Here is a 17,407-nt window from a genome sequence, read left to right as displayed (position 1 = left end):
GTACAAGTCTGACTCCTGATGATGATGTTTTGTTTTGATAGAGGGTCTTCTGTAACCCAAGCTGGCCTCAAGTTTGCTATGTATCCCAGATGCCTTGAAAGCCTAATCTTTCTTCCTCTGGGAATTCTGGGGGTGAAGTCACTTACCACCACAGTTGAATACAGAGGACTATTTTATTGTTTTGATTTTAAATTTTAATTGCGATATAATTTACATACAATAAAGTACATAAATCTTCAGTTTATACATTTGATGACTTTTGTACATATACATTAGCACACACTAAAATCAAGATATTGAAAGATGGCTTAGCAGTTAAGCGCTTGCCTGTGAAGCCTAAGGACCCCAGTTTGAGGCACAATCCCCCAGGACCCACGTTAGTCAGATGCACAAGGGGGCACACACGTCTGGAGTTTGTTTACAGTGGCTGGAGGCCCATTCTCTCCCTCTCTATCTGCTTCTCTGTCTCTCTCAAATAAATAAATAAAAATAAAAAAATTAAAATCAAGACATGGAATGTTTCCATCACTCCAAAAGTTACACCTTAGCTGGGCGTGGTGGCGCATGCCTTTAATCCCAGCACTTAGGAGGGAGTAGTAAGGAGGATCGCCATGAGTTCAAGGCCACCCTGAATTCCACACAGTGAATTCCAGGTCAGCCTGAGGTAGAGTGAGACCCTACCTTGAAAAATAAAAAAATAAATAAAATAAAGTTTCTCCTTAACCCTTGAGTTAATATGCCCATCCTCAGAAGCAACCACTCATCCGTTTCTATCATATAGATCCCTTGCTTTAGGTTTGACATTTTCCATAATACAATTTTTTTTAATTTTTATTAACATTTTCCATGATTATAAAATATATCCCATGGTAATTCCCTCCCTTCCCACCCCCACACTTTCCCATTTGAAATTCCATTCTCCATCATATTACCTCCCCATTACAATCACCATAATACAATTTTTACAACAGCCAGGCATGATGGTGCACGCCTTTAGTCCCAGCTTGGGATGCAGAGGTAGGAGGATGCCGTGAGTTCAAGGCCACCCTGAGACTGCATAGTGAATTCCAGGTCAGCCTGGGCTAGTACTTGGTTTTTCAAGGTAGGGTTTCACTATGCAGTCTCAGGGTGGCCTTGAACTCACGGCAACCCTCCTACCTCTGCCTCCCCAATGTTTTTTTTTTTTATTTACTTACTAATTTTTATTTTAGAGAGAGAGAGAATTGGTATACCAGGGCCTCAGCCACTGCAATCAAACTCCAGACACTTTCGCCACCTAGTAGTCATGTGCAACCTTGTACTTGCCTCACCTTTGTGCATCTGGCTAACTGGGTTCTGGAGAGTCAAACATGGGTCCTGAGGCTTTGCAGGCAAGTGCCTTAACCACTAAGCAATCTCTCCAGCCCTATATGCAATATTTTTAAAAGTACTTAAGAGGGATAGAGCTGCTGATAATTTGATGACTGAACAACAACAACATAATGACCATCTGGGGCCACATGAATCCTGAGGACCTAGGAAATTAAAAAATATATATTCTATTTACTTGAGAGGTAGAAAGAGGGAGAGAGATAATGGGCACACCAGGGTCTTCAGCCACTGTAAATGAACTCTAGATGCATGTGCCTCCCCCTTGTGCATCTGGCTTATGTGGGTCCTGGGCAATCGAACTTGGGTCCTTTGGCTTTGCAGGCAAATGTCTTAACTGCTAAGCCATCTCCAGCTCAACCCAGAAAATTTTAATGACTTGGAGGAGTATATATGTGGCAAGGCCAATTATAACTAGAAGACAGTGATAGATTATAAAGCTTCAAAACATAGTAGAAGCTAGGCATGGTGGCACTTGCCTTTAATCCCAACACTCGGGAGGTAGGAGATCACTGTGAGTTCAAGGTCACCCTGCGACTAACCCCAGGTCAGCCTGGGCTAGGACAAAACTCTACCTCCACAACAACAAAATGCACAGGATAGGGAATATGCCAGGACAGACATACAGAAACACGGAAATACTAATACACTTGTGGCATAGAGGAGCAAATACTAGACCTTAAGTAGATGTAAAATGAATCACATCTCCTTTGCAGAAAACCTAATTTTCTAAAAATAAATAAATAATTTACTTGAGAAAGAGGGGGGAGAGAGAATGGGTGCAGCAGGGTATCTAGCCACTGCAAATGAATTCCAGACACATGCGCTACCTTGTGCATCTGGCTTACGTGGGTCCTGGGTCCTTTGGCTTTGCAGGCAAGCGCCTTAACTGATAAGCCATCTCTCCAGCCCAAACCTAAATTTAAACCATGACCTACTATGACTCACAACTAGCCACACAAAAAGAGTCCTGTCATCATGGGACTGGACTGCAATAAACTGGAAGTAATCTTTACTGTGACTCCCACCAAGGCTTTAGGATAACTGAAAAAAAAGTATGAAGCAATAAGAAAAGAGCATTCCTGGCATGATGGCACACACCTTCAATCCTAGCACTGGGCAGGCACAGATAGGAGAATCACTGTGAGTTCCAGGCCACCTTGAGACTACATAGTGAATTCCAGGTCAGCCTGAGGTAGAGACACTGCCTCAAAAAAACAAACAAAAGGGCTGGAGAGATGGCTTAGCGGTTAAGCGCTTGCCTGTGAAGCCTAAGGACCCCAGTTCGAGGCTCGATTCCCCAGGACCCACGTTAGCCAGATGCACAAGGGGGCGCACGCATCTGGAATTCGTTTGCAATGGCTGGAAGCCCTGATGCGCTCATTCCCTCTCTGTCTCTTTCTCTCCCTCTCTCTCTGTCACTTTCAAATAAATAAATAAAAAATGAACAAAAAATATTTTAAAAAAATGGGCTGGAGATATGGCTTAGTGGTTAAGGCATTTGCTTGCAAAGCCAAAGGACCTCGGTTTGATTCCCCAGGCCCCACGTCAGCCACATGCACAAGGGGGCACATAGTCTGGAGTTCCTTTGCTGTGGCTGGAGGCCCTGGCATGTCCATTCTCTCTCTCTTTCTCAAATAAATAAAAATAAAGTTTAAAAAAATGGTCTGGAAAGATGGCTCAGCAGTTAAGGCATTTGCCTGCAAAGCCTAAGGGCTCATGTTCAACTCTGCAGGTCCCACATAAGCCAGACACACAGGTGACAAAGGTGTACAAGGGGCACATGTGTCTGGAGTTTGATTGCAGTGCCTGGAGGCCCTGGAATGCCAATTCCGATTCTCTCATGCTCTCACAAAAACAAAACAAACAAAAAGCTTGTGCCAAGGAGATGACTCAGTGACTAAAGGCATTTGCTTGCAAAGTCTGCCAACCTGGGTTCACTTTGCCAGCCACCCACATAAAACCTGCTGTAAAAAGTGGTGCAGGGCTGGGGAGATGGCTTAGCAGTTAAAGGTGCTTGCTTGCAAAGCCTGACTGCCCTGGTCTGATTCTTCTGTACCCATGTAAAACCAGATGAATAAAGTGGCATATTTATCTGAACTTTGTCTGCAGTAGCAAGTGGCCCTGGAATGTCCATACCCAATCTCTCAAATAAATTAAAAAACATATATATTATGGCACTTGCCTGCAAAGCCAAAGGACCCAGGTTTGATTCCCCAGGACCTATGTAAGCCACATGCACAAGGTGGCACATGCATGTGGAGTTCATTTGCAATGGCTGGAAGCCCTGGCATGCCCATTCTTTCTCTACCTGCCTCTCAAATAAATAACTAAAAATAAAGGCTTGTGCCATCAACCTCTGTAATTATATCTTGTACAAAGACAATATAATTCGTGCTTGCTTTGGCAGCACATATGCTAAAATCGGAACGAGGGCTGGAGGGATGGCTTAGCGGTTAAGGCGTTTGCCTGCAAAGCCAAAGGACCCAGGTTCAATTCCCCGGGACCCATGTTAGCCAGATGTAAAAGGGGGTGCATGCACATGAAGTTCGTTTGCAGTGGCTGGAGGCTCTGGTGCGCCCATTCTCTCTCTCTGTCAAATAGATAAATAAATAAAATTGGAACAATACAAAGATTAGCACAGACCCTGTGCACGAATGACATGTAAGGGCTGGAGAGATGGCTTAGGAGTTAAGGCATTTGCCTGCAAAGCCAAAGGACCCAGGTTCAATTCCCCAGGACCCACGTACACCAGATGCACAAGGGGCCCAGGCATCTAGAGTTCATTTGCAGTGGCTAGAGGCCCTGGCGCACCCATTCTCCCTCTCTCAAATAAATAAATAAATAAACAAACAAACAAACAAACATATTTTTAAAAAGAATGACATGCAAATACATGAAGCATCCCATGTTTTTGCCTTCCAATCAAAGATACTTGAAGACTGGAAAAAAAAACAACAATATAACTTATTGTTTTAGAGCCATTGAGCTCCAGCCACTGCAAATGAACTCCAGATGCATGCGCCACACTGTGCATCTGGCTTACATGTGTCCTGGGGAATTGAACCTGGGTCCTTTGGCTTTGCAGACAAGTGCCTTAACTGCTAAGCCATCTCTCCAGCCCTCGTTCCCTTTCTGCCAAGCACCCCTTACTAGTAATAAGGAATGAAATCAGAACTGTTAAAAATGAGAAGAAACAGGGTCTTCAGAGATTTCTTTTTTTTTTTTTTCTTTTTTAGTTTTTCGAGGTAGGGTCTCACCCTGGTCCAGGCTGACCTGGAATTAACTCTTTCATCTCAGGGTGGCCTTGAACTCACGGCGATCCTCCTACCTCTGCCTCCCGAGTGCTGGGATTAAAGGCATGCGCCACCAAGCCTAGCTTGCAGAGATTTCTTAATGGTTAAAGTTGCTTCTTGCAAATACTGCCGTCTTGGGTTTGATTCCCTAGCACTGACATAAAGTCATATGCAAAAAGTGGTGTATGCAACTAGCATCCACTTAGTTGGTCCACGCCCATCTACCACCCCACAAATAAATAAATAATATTTTGTGCCACCATGCCTTTAATCCCAGAACTCAGGACAAAGGACTCCGATGTCCCAATGCAGAAGTAATGCAGCAGAAATCAGGTGAAGAGGGCCTCACTGGACATGAAAACATCAAGTCCTGTGTCTCTAGCTCCAAAGTTTATACTTATGATCTTCTTGGAAAAGGCCCAAGAGGGAGCAGCTGACAAGGCAGAAATATATTTCACAGAGCACAATCTAGAAAGGCGGGTTTCGAGCTAGAATAGAGTAGTTTAACAACTGGCACATAACTATACTATCATCTAGTTATTCTTCTTTCTGGCTTATACACAGTACACAGAATAATATGTCTTTAATCAGTGGAATGGAGAATGATTAACCCAGACCTAGAGATATTAATAGGAACAGGTCTTAAGAGGTAACATCACATGAAAACAAGCCAGCTGTCAAGATTTAGATAAGGCGTTGGAGAGATGGCTTAGTGGTTAAGTGCTTGCCTGTGAAGCCTAAGGACCCCGGTTCGAGGCTCGATTCCCCAGGACCCACATTAGCCAGATGCACAAGGGGGCGCACGCATCTGGAGTTCGTTTGCAGTGGCTGGAAGCCCTGGCGTGCCCATTCTCTCTCTCTCTCTCTGCCTCTTTCTGTCACTTTCAAATAAATAAATAAATAAAAATAAAAACAAAAAAAAAGATTTAGATAATGTGCCTCTCTCTATATGTGTGTGTGTGTGTGTGTGTGTGTGTGTGTAGACAATATAGTATTAGCTGTTGCAGACTCCATATTATATACAAATTTCACAGTAGATTTTTTAAAAAATCTTTGGTTTTTCCAGGTAGAGTTTCCAGGCTGACCTGGAATTCACTCTGTATTCTCAGGGTGGCCTCGAACTCACGGCGATCTTCCTACCTTGCCTCCCGAGTGCTGGGATTAAAAGCATGCGCCACCACACCCGGCATAGATTAAAATTTTAACTGTTGAAAAACTAAATAAACTGTTGGAAAATGAACTTAACTTCTGAGTAAAGTATAGGCAGATAGCACCTTGAACTGGACAATGATTGAAACAAAATTTGAGCACAAGGAAAGAGTTGACAGGGGCCAGACGTAGTGGTGCAGGTCTTTCATCCCAGCACTTGGGAAGCAGAAGTAGGATTGCTGTGAACTCAAGGTCACCCTGAGACTACATAATGAATTCCAAGCCGTCTTGGGCTAGAGCGAGGGCCTACCTCAAAAAGAGAGAGCGACAGGGCTGGAGAGATGGCTTAGTGGTTAAGCGCTTGCCTGTGAAGCCTAAGGACCCCGGTTCGAGGCTCGATTCTCCGGGACCCACGTTAGCCAGATGCACAAGGGGGCGCACGCGTCTGGAGTTCGTTTGCAGTGGCTGGAGGCCCTGGCGCGCCCATTCTCTCTCTCTCTCTGTCAATCTCTCTCTCTCTCTCTCTCAGTATCTCTCTCTCTCTGTCTGTTGCTCTCAAATAAATAAACAAAAAAATTTAAAAAAAAATATTTAAAAAAAAAAGAGAGAGCGACAAAAAGAGAGAGAGAGAGAGAGAGACATCTCAAAAAGGCAAAGCAATCAATACTGAGCTATTCCTTAAAGGGATCAAGAACTATTATTATACCAGTCTAAGCGCCATGGTGATCAGATAGATGCCTCTAGGAATTGGATCAAATGTGAATGGATGAGAAAATGTGCGATCTTCAAAGTGAGGCTTTCTCCAATGCACAAAGCAAGGACCGGCTAATGTGAGTTCTCTGGTGTTCTGTGAGATGGGCTTTCCGGCAGAAAGCCTTTCCACACTCCTGACATTCAAAGGGCCTCTCCCCTGTGTGAATTCGCTGATGCTCAGTGAGGCGCACTTTCACATAGAAAGCGTTTCCACATTCACGACATTCATAAGGCTTCTCCCCAGTGTGAGTTCTCCCATGTTGACGCAGGGATTTCTTCATGCTAAAGATCTTTCCACACTCATTACATTCATAGGGCTTCTCTCCTGAATGCATGCGCTGATGCTCAGTGAGGCGCGCTTTCACATAGAAGGCATTTCCACATTCATTACATTCATATGGTTTCTCTCCAGTATGGATTCTCTGATGGATCCCCAGAGATGAGTGCACCCTGAAGGCTTTCCCACACTCATTACACTGATAGGGTTTCTCGCCTGTGTGGGTTCGCTGATGATTATTGAGAGTCATTTTCATTCGGAAGAATTTCCCACATTCTTCACACTCATAGGGTTTCTCACCTGTGTGAATTCTTTGATGTTGGTTTAGGGATTTCTTTGCACGGAAGTATTTCCCACAATCCCCACATTCGTAAGGTTTCTCCCCCGTGTGAGTCCTCAAGTGTTGGGTAAGGGATATCTTGACACGAAATGTCTTCCCACATTCACTGCATTCATAAGGTTTCTCCCCTGTGTGGGTTCTCTGATGAATCGTGAGGGTTGCCTTCTCAGAAAAGGTTTTCCCACATTCAGTACATTCATAGGGTCTCTCTCCTGTGTGTGTTCTGTGGTGTAGAGTGAGCTGTGACTTCCTGCCAAAAGATTTCCCACATTCATGACATTCAAACGGCTTCTCCCCTGAATGAGTTTTCTGATGAGCAATGAAATATGACCTTGCGCTGAAAGTCTTTGCACATTCACGACACTCATAGGGCCTCTCTCCTGTGTGTATTCTCAGATGTTCAACAAGGTTAGATTTCCTACAGTATGCTTTCCCACATTCATGGCATTCAAAGATTTTCTCTCCTGTGTGAGGCCTTTTCTGTTGAACGAAGCCTGTTTCTTCATGGAAGTCTTTGCTGCATCTGTTATAATCACCATCTTGGTTAGAGGCTTGAAGATCCTGACACTGAAGACGGTTGTTATCCAGCATGATGGTACTATCTCCAATTGAACTGCTGCCACACAGCAGTGACAGAGATCCTTTAAGAACAAATGAAAATCTGCTATTCCATGTAGCATACCAACAGTTTCCCCTGTCATAAAATTAAGATCTTTGGAGCCCAGTGTGGTGGTGCACGTCTTTAATCTCAGCACTCAGGAGGCAGAGGTAGAAGGATCACTGTAAGTTAGAGGCTAGCCTGAGACTACATCCTGGACTAGAGCAAGATCCTGCCTCGACTCCCTCCCCGAAAAATATACCCTTACACAGCCTTTAAACTCTGTAATTTGCAACTATCTTCATACTTAGGAGGCTGAGGTAGGAGGACCATTGGGAGGTCAAGGCCAGCCTGGGGCTACAGAGTGACTTCCAGGTCAGCATAGGCTAGAGTAAGAGATCCTACCTCAAAAAATCCCAACCCATGGGCTGGATGGATTGCTTAGTGGTTAAGGCGTTTGCCCACAAAGCCGAAGGATCCCGGTTTGATTCCTCAGGACCCACATAAGCCAGATGCACAAGGTGGCCCATGCATCTGGAGTTCATTTGCAATGGCTAGAGGCCCTGGCATGCTATCTCTCTCTCTCTCTCTCTCTCTCTCTCTCTCTCTCTCTCTCTCTCTCAAATAAATAAATAAAATATTTTTAAAAATCCCAACCCCTACCTATAATTTTGCCCCCTGCTAATTCACATGGACCTCTTCACTAGTTCCAAGCAGTCTCTCAGATGAGGCTCAGAACTCACAGTTCTCTGTTCAGAATACTCAAACCTCATATGATTCTGTCTCTCACTTTACTAATGATTGTGTACTAATGTTCACCATACCAAAAGCTTTCTGTGGACACATTCCCTAAAAGTAACCAAATGTGACTGTCTTTCTTACCTTGTGTTGATTGTTTCACCACCAAAAACATACATTTGCTTATTTCTGAATGCCTTCCTTCAGCAGATTATAAACTCTAAGACAACAGAAATATTATTTTATTTACTGCTGGACCTAGAACGTGACCAGCATATAGTTGATATTCCTTTAAGGTTTGGTAGATGACCAAGTAAATATATGAGTGAATGTCTGACAGCAGAAGGCATTCAAAGCAATGGATAAAATAAATAAAAGCACTGAAGTATGAGCATGATATTGGGATGTATAATTTAGGTATTTGAAGTATGTAGACCTTCCACCCAAGCCTCTAAAAGGAGATTCCTGAGGCCATGTTAACCTCATGTTCCATATGTTTTGATCTTGCTCACTCACTCACCCGAGTAACCATGGCCTGAGGATTCCTCTTCCAATATCCAGAGCTCTTCTCCTCTCTCCAGCTTGAAGATCATGTCTGGCTTAGCCACACAGAGGCCTGTTAATGAGAAATGGCACATGACATGGCCATGGTGTCTTAAGTTTTAGGGTCTCTGATAGAAGAGGAAAGTACAACTTCATGAGTTATACAAGGAACAGGCCCATTAGAACCTTTGATTAGGTAGGTGAGGACACACATTCTTCCTAGAGGCCTAAACTTACCCGTCAGCTATAACCCTTGAAGTGAAACTCTCACTAAACCTGACAACAGCCACCTGCGCCCAGGAGTTACCTAAACATTCATGCTCACCCACGGACGCCAGATGACTATAGATCTCCAGCATCACATCCTTGTGCATGGTCCTCTGAGCAAGGTCCAGCCTGTGCCACTCCTGCCGGGTGAAATCCACAGCCACATCCTCGAATGATACAGATCTCTGTAACAATAATCTGCAGTGATCAGAGTGGGGCACGTGGAAACACGTTGGGAACTAATACTCTCCCTGAAGTCCTACTGATGACTTGACTGCTATGCTGAACGCCTGGTTCTGTGTCTTAGTTCTCAGGAAGAAAAACCCTGAAATGCACTGGCCCTGGGCTAATTTATTAATTCTTTTTTTAAAATTTTTTTGGTTATTTTTGTTTATTTATTTGAGAGAGAAAAAGAGGGACAGAAAGAGGCAGACAGAGAGAGGGAGAGAGAATGGGCACTCCAGGGCCTCCAGTCCCTGCAAACGAACTCCAGATGCATGTGCCCCCTTGTGCATCTGGCTAACGTGGGTCCTGGGGAACCAAGCCTCGAACCGAGGTCCTTAGGCTTCACAGGCAAGCGCTTAACCGCTAAGCCATCTCTCCAGCCCTAATTCTTGAAGAAAAGATGAATGCTCTTGCACAGGCCTCTAATCCCAGCACTTAAGAGGCGGATAAAGGAAGAAGAATCAGGATTTGAAGCTTATCTTCAACTACACAACAAATTCCAGCCAGCCTAAGCTACAAAAAAACCTATCTGAAACAAAACAAATATTCCTAGATACTAAATTAAAGGTATGTTCTTGGCGGGTGTGGTGGTGCACACCTTTAATCCCAGGACTTGGGAGGCAGAGGTAGGAGGATCACCTGAGACTACAGAGAGAATTCCAAGTCAGCCTGGACTACAGTGAGACCCTAACACATAAAAAATAAACAAAACAAAACAAAACAAAAACTGGGCTAGAGGGATGGCTTAGAAGTTAAGGGGTTTGCCTGCAAAGCCAAAGGACCCAGGTTCAATTCCCCAGGACCCACGTTAGCCAGATGCACAAGGGAGCGCACATATCTGGAGTTCATCTGCTGTGGCTGGAGGCGCTGGAGTGCCCATTCATTCATTCTCTCTCTCTTCCTCCCTCCCTCTTTCTCTGTCAAATAAATAAATAAAACATTTTTTAAAAAACTATATTCCTGAGCCAGGTGTGGTGGCATACACCTTTAATCCCAGCACTCAGAAGGCAGAGGTAGGAGGCCACCCTAAGACTACATAATGAATTCTAGGCTAACCTGGGCTACAGTGAAACCCAACCTTGAACCCTGTCCCCCTGCCCACCACCACCAAAAACCAGAAAAATAAAAATTAAAAAAAAACTATGTTCGTAGACCTGCTCAGATTTCTGGCAAAATGAAAGGAGCCACAAGGTGGCTGGAGAAATGGCTCAGCAGTTAAGGTACTTGTCTGCAAAGCCAAATGACCCAGGTTTGATTCCCCAGTACCCCAGATGCACAAAGAGGCACATGAATCTGGAGTTCAATTACAACGGCTGGGGCCCCAGCACACCCATTCTCTCTCTATCTCTCTCTGCTTACAAATAAATAAATAAAAATATTCAAAGAAAAAGAAGCCACGAGGAGTTAGGGTTACTGGTGCACAGCAGCACACAGGAGGCTGATGGAGGAGGATTTCTGTGAGTTCAAGGCCAGCCCGAGGCTACAGAGAGAGTTCCAGATCAGCCAGTGCTAGAACAAGATTCTGCCTCAAAAAATAAATAAATAGCCGGGCGTGGTGGCACACGCCTTTAATCCTAGCACTTGGGAGGCAGAGGTCGGAGGATCGCTGTGAGTTCGAGGCCACCCTGAGACACCATAGTGAATTCCAGGTCAGCCTGGGCTAGAGTGAGACTCTACCTCGAAAAAGCAAAATAAAAATAAATATAAATAAATAAATAAAAGAGAGAATGATTGAGATGGGGAGGGGATATAATGGAGAATGGAGTTTCAAAGGGGAAAGTGGGGGGAGGGAGGGTAGTACCATGGGATATTGTTTATAATCATGGAAGTTGTTAATAAAAATTTGAAAAAGATAAAAGAAAAAACAGAGGGTCTTCCCTCAAGGATCTAGACACATAGCCATGGCACTGGGATCTCACAAGGGGCAGTTTTAAATTCCACTTCATGTTATCAGACTGCATTTTACTGAGAAAATAGAATTTTAAATCCTTAACAAAGAATAGCATTTCTGGGCTAGGCATGTAGCTTAGTGATAGAATGCTTCTCCTAGTATGTGCAAGGTCCTGGGACCATCCCCAGCAATTCAAAGAAAGACAGATAATGGGTGTGCCAGGGCCTCTAGCCACTGCAAACAAACTCCAGACACATATGCCACCTTGTGTATTTGGCTTATGTGGGTTCTGGGGAATCGGATCTGGGTCCTTAGGTTTCACAGACCAAGTGCCTTAATTGTGAAGCCATCTCTCCAACCCCCCAAATTTGCTCACCTAATTAAAAAAAATTATCCGGGCATGATGGCCTTCACCTTTAATCCCAGTACTTGGGAGGCAGAGGTAGCAGGATCTCTGAGAGTTCAAGGCCACCCTGACACTACATAGTGAATTCCAGGTCAGCCTGAACTAGAGTGAGACCCTACTTCCAAAAACAAAACAAATTACATATATATATATATTTATATTTATATATATTTATATTTATTTATTTATTTAAAGGGAGGGGTAGTCAGGCATGGTGGCCCACACCTTTAATCCCAGCACAGAGGAGGCAGAGGTAGGAGGATAGTCATGAGTTCCAGGCCAGCCAGAGACTATAGAGTGAATTCCAGGTCAGCCTGGGCTAGAGGAAGACCCAACCTAAAAACATTAAAACATAATAAAAGCCAGGTGTGGTGGCGCACACCTTTAATTCCAGCACTAGGGAGGCAGAGATAGGAGGATTGCTGTGAGTTCGAGGCCACCCTGAGACTCCATAGTGAATTCCACGCCAGCCTGGGCTAGAGTGAGACCCTACCTCAAAAAAAACCAATATATATATTTTAGCCAGGTGTGGTGATGTATGCCTTGGATCCCAGCACTCAGGAGGCAGAGGTAGGAGGATTGCTGTGAGTTCAAGGCCAGGCTGAGACTACATAGTGAATTCCAGGTCAGCCTGGGCTAGAGGAGACCATTTTGAAAACTATATATATATATATATATATATATATATATAGTTTATTTATTTGCAAGAGAGAGAAAAGTCACAAGTGTGCCTCTTGCTGCTGCAAATGAAACTCTTGATGCACAGGCTACTTTGTGCATCCACCTTTATGTGAGTACTGAAGAACTAACCTGGTAAAAGCAGGATTTGCAAGCAAGTGCCTTTAACCGCTGAGCCATCTCTCTAGCATGAACACATGGCATTCTGATCTGGCCCAAATTTTACATCATTGCATACTATTGTCCCCTCCCTTAAGAGTTAATCTAATTGAGCCTATAAACTTGGACAGGAGACCAACACTCAAGAAAGCGACTTTAATTGAAGACATGTTGTTAAGGAGATGGGAGGAATAATTATCCCCTTAATGAGATAATGCACTCACACATCCCAGGAGCCCCTCCCTCATGACAGCTGCTTGCAGATCCTCGCTGCTAAGTCTGCCCACGTTTTCAAAGTTCTACCTCAAAAAGCATAACTTGGTGGGGGGGCTGGACAGATGGCTTAGCAGTTAAGGCACATGCCTACAAAGCCTAAGAACTCAGGTTCAATTCTCCATATCCCACGTAAGCCAGATGCACATGGTGGTGCATGCATCTGGAGTTCGTTTGCAGTGGCTAGAGCCCCTGGTGCGCCCATTCTCACTCTCTGTCTCTCCCTCCCTTTCTCTCTGTCTCTGATGAATAAATAAAAATAGGGGGGACTTAATAGGATGGTATTGTATATATGTAAGTAGAAGAACAGATTAATGGGGGGTGAAAAGGTCTGAGGTCAGGGGAAGAGAATGAGTAAAGGAAAGCTGGAGGAAGGGCTAATCAAAACCTAAGAGGATATAAATAAGTCACATGGAAACCTACTTTTTTGGACAATGGGACACTTAGGAGCCATAGATTCCTACTAGCAAATTTTCAATGCCAGGGATGGGATACCTTCCAGTGAGTTGTTGGCCAGGGAGGTCCCTGATGCCCCCAAAACATTATAGGTCATTGCCGAGGCCCTTGGTTTCCCACCAGGAATGGATAGTAAGACCCTATTGCTGAAGACTCCACATACTTAGGCTGTGAGGCCACTGAGAAATCCTTCTGGAGCTGAACTGAAAACTTCCTCCATGTAGACCAGTTTACAGAAAGCTGGAAAAAATCCGTCCTGCATGCAGTTCAATGTGAGAGAGAGAAATTACCAGTGAAGATACGCAACAGTGGACACTGCAAGCCTTAAATATGTTCAGCCAGGCCAAATGAGCCAATGGGTGCAATAGTGGCATGACTGTTATGGGGAAAACCATAACATAAACTCTCTAATCTGACTGGAGGTCCGCTCCATGGGAGGGAATATATCCCTGATACTGAAAACCTACAAGAAGGGTAGTCTGGCTAAATGTATATACTATGCTCACCAAACTGCCCAGTAAGCACTTCTCTTAATGTTCCATATATTAATGCTACTCTCACTTTTGGTTAGAGAACCTTCTCTTTTCAGATGGCAGCGACCTTGGGATGACTCAGAAGGAACCATGGTGCTGAGAAGTGACAGAGGAGTGCTCAGCACTGCAATATCTCTATCACATCTTCCAAGGCTCAGGGTCTAATGCAGAAGAGGTGGCGGAAAGAATGTAAAAGCCAAAGGAAGGGTAGGACTCCTTACAACGTGCTCCCTCCAGACACAAAATGGCCTGGATATCCATGACCTCACAGTGCCTGACACTACCTACACAAGATCATCATAATAGGAGGAAAAGATCATGACATCACAATAAAAGAGAGACTGATTGAGAGGGGGAGGGGATATGATGGACAGTGGAGTTTCAAAGGGGAAAGTGTGGGGAAGGAGGGAATTACCATGGGATATTGTTTACAAACATGGAAGTTGTCAATAAAAATAAATTAGCTGGGTGTGGTACCATAGGCCTTTAATCCCAGCACTCAAGAGGCAGAGGTAGGAGGATCACCGTGAGTTCAAGGCCCCCCCGAGACTACATAATTAATTCCACATCAGCCTGGACCAGAGTGAGACCCTACCTCAGAAAACCAAAACAAATAAATAATAATAAAGGAATAGACAAACAGAAACTAAGTAAACCCCTCCTCCTTACCTCAAATAATTTATCAGGTTCTCCTGGAATCAGGGTGGGAAACCCCTGGGGAGATTCTCTGTTAGCTGACATGTTCACCTAGGACCTCTGCCCCCTTCACAAAGACGGAGGGCTTCTGGAAGATTCTGTAAGCAAGATGTAAAGTTCAATGGGTCCACTGAACACCTAAAAGAAAGAACACCTAAAAGTTGTAAGCATTCAAGAGCGCAGTCTCCTTCCACCAACCAAACTCAGACTAGGTCTGGGATTCTGCAATTACCTACAGTTTTGAGTACACCAGGGCTGAGAGAATAATGCCACCTCCTCCCCCACCAGCCCACACATCATCAAGTCACATCACAAAGCAGTTTCTCTCCCCAAGACCCTTAAAACTTCATCCTAGGGGAGGGGAACAAAGCTGCTGGCCCATAAAGGGGAAAGTGCTGGGGGGAGGGAGAAGGTATTACCATGGGATATTTTTTATAATTATGGAAAATGTTAATAAAAATTGTGAAAATAAAAATAAATAAGGTGAAAAAAAAAGCTGCTGGCCCAGGTTTAATTCCCCAGTACTCAGTAAAGTCAGATATTTAAAGCCGGGCGTGGTGATGCACGCTTTTAATTTTTTTTTTTGTTCATTGTTTATTTATTTATTTGAGAGCGACAGACACAGAGAGAAAGACAGATATAGGGAGAGAGAGAGAATGGGCGCGCCAGGGCTTCCAGCCTCTGCAAACGAACTCCAGACGCGTGCGCCCCCTTGTGCATCTGGCTAACGTGGGACCTGGGAAACCCAGCCTCGAACCGGGGTCCTTAGGCTTCACAGGCAAGCGTTTAACCGCTAAGCCATCTCTCCGGCCCTAAAGTCAGATATTTAAAGTGTCATGTGTGGCTGATGGTGGTGGTGCACTCCTTTAATCCCAGTATTTGGGAGACAGAGGTAGGAGGATCCCCATCAGTCTGAGGCCACCCTGAGTCTACATAGTGAATTCCAGGTCAGCCTGAGCTAGACTGAGATCCTACCTCGAAAAAACAAACAAACAAACAAAACATTTTTAAAATATTGTACATAGTCCGATCTGGAATCCACTTTGTAGCTCCAGGCTAGCCTGAAGCTCAGTATTTAGCCTATGCTGGATTTGCATAGAAGTGGGGCAATCCTTCTGCCTCAGCCATTTTCCATGCCCCATTATATTTTGTATCTAAGGAACTTTTCTTCTCTTTTATTTTTTCAAATTTCTTTATTTCAAATACCCATGAACACTAATGGCACAGAGAAACAGTGACGAAAGGCACAATCAACATGACCAGTTACTAGCTTTCAACTATAACAGCAAGCAAAATAAAATAATCTTCCTTTAAAAGGTCCAATAGGGGCAAGCTGGAGAGATGGCTTAGTGGTTAATGAGTTTGCCTGTGAAGCCTAAGGACCCAAGTTCGACTCTCCAGATCCCATGTAAACCAGATGCATAAGGTGAGGTAAGTGCAAGGTTGCACATGCCCACTAGGTGGCGCAAGCGTCTGGAGATGGATTGCACTGGCTGAAGCCCTGTGTGCTCATGTATAAGATCATATAGGGGCTGGAGAGATTGCTCAGTGGTTAAAGGCACTTGCTTGCAAAACCCAATAGTCCAGGTTTGATTCCCCAGTATCTATGAAAAGCCAGATGCACAAAGTGGCACATGCATCTGGAGATCATCTGCAAGGGTGGGAGACCCTGGCATGCCAATACTCACTCTTTCTCTCACATACATACATACATACATACATACATACATACATACATACATACCATACTGTGATATATAAGATGATGTGTTAAAAATAGTGTAGGATGTAGCTAGTGCAATTCTTGTTGTTGTTGTTGTTGTTGTTTTCTTGAGGCAGAGTTAACTCTAACCCAGGCTGGTCTGGTACTTGCTATGTAGCCCAGGCTGGCCTCAGACTTTCAGTAATTCTCCTTCCTCCCCAGTGCAAGAATTACAAACTAAAATGATTCCTTAAGTATAACTTACATTTGTCTTTAAGCAACGAAATGGTAAACATCAATGCACTAATATCCAATATAGAAAGTTAGAAAAGAGAAAATACTACAGATAGGGGTCAAAATGAAGGGAAATGGAAAATAAAGCCATCCAGACCTGGTGGCTCATGCCTGTAAAACCTCACCAGCATTTGCAGAGACAGAAGGATAAGGATCATCATGAGTTGGAGGCCAGCCTCAGCCACATAGTAAATTCGGAACTTAAGTGAAAGAGAGGGGGAGGGGAAGGGAGAAATGGGAGGAAAGAGGGGAGGGAGGGAAGAGGGGAGGAAGGGAAGGAGACAGTATGAATGAGAGAAACAGGCATGACAGAGGGGAATCAAGAAGGGGTGTGCGTGTGTGTGTGTGTGTGTGTGTGTGTGTGTGTGTGTTTTCTTTTTTTGAGGTAGGTTCTCGTTCTAGCCCAGGCTGACCTGGAATTCACTATGTAGTCTTAGGGTGGCCTCCAACTTACAGTGATCCTTCTACCTCTGCCTCCCAAATGCTGGGATTAAAGGCGTGTGCCACCATGCCCAGCTCAAAAGTTGGTTCTTTGGAAGGACTAATTACATCAGCTCGCTTCCGAAGAGAGTGATAAGAGAACCATTAGGATCTGACAAGATTCTTGAAGGCTGCTAAAATCTAACCTCCCTAGAGCTCCCGTGCTCCTGTACCACCACAGCCCCCCACTTACGAGATTCTGTAATACACCAACTGCCACCAAACACTGGAACTTTATCATCCCCCAGCACAACAAAGCCATCACTTGGAAATCAGCGCAGCGAC

General features: G+C 44.3%; 1 protein-coding gene across 1 annotated transcript; it reads right to left on the bottom strand.

Moving 5' to 3' along the window:
• Window positions 1-6,471: 6,471 nt before the first annotated feature.
• Window positions 6,472-17,407, bottom strand: Znf157 (zinc finger protein 157). The gene is made up of 5 exons (XM_004668812.2): window positions 17,316-17,407; window positions 14,620-14,744; window positions 9,388-9,514; window positions 9,040-9,135; window positions 6,472-7,824 (listed from the first exon to the last, which is right to left on the bottom strand). Exons 2-5 carry the CDS (start codon window positions 14,689-14,691, stop codon window positions 6,599-6,601), a joined length of 1,521 nt encoding a protein of 506 aa, XP_004668869.1. The 5' UTR covers window positions 14,692-14,744; window positions 17,316-17,407; the 3' UTR covers window positions 6,472-6,598.

The sequence above is a fragment of the Jaculus jaculus genome, chromosome X, assembly GCF_020740685.1.
Source record: "Jaculus jaculus isolate mJacJac1 chromosome X, mJacJac1.mat.Y.cur, whole genome shotgun sequence".
NCBI classification, from domain to species: Eukaryota; Metazoa; Chordata; class Mammalia; order Rodentia; family Dipodidae; genus Jaculus; species Jaculus jaculus.
Note: the sequence above shows the minus strand (reverse complement) of the source record. Positions and strands in the feature narration are given on the sequence as shown.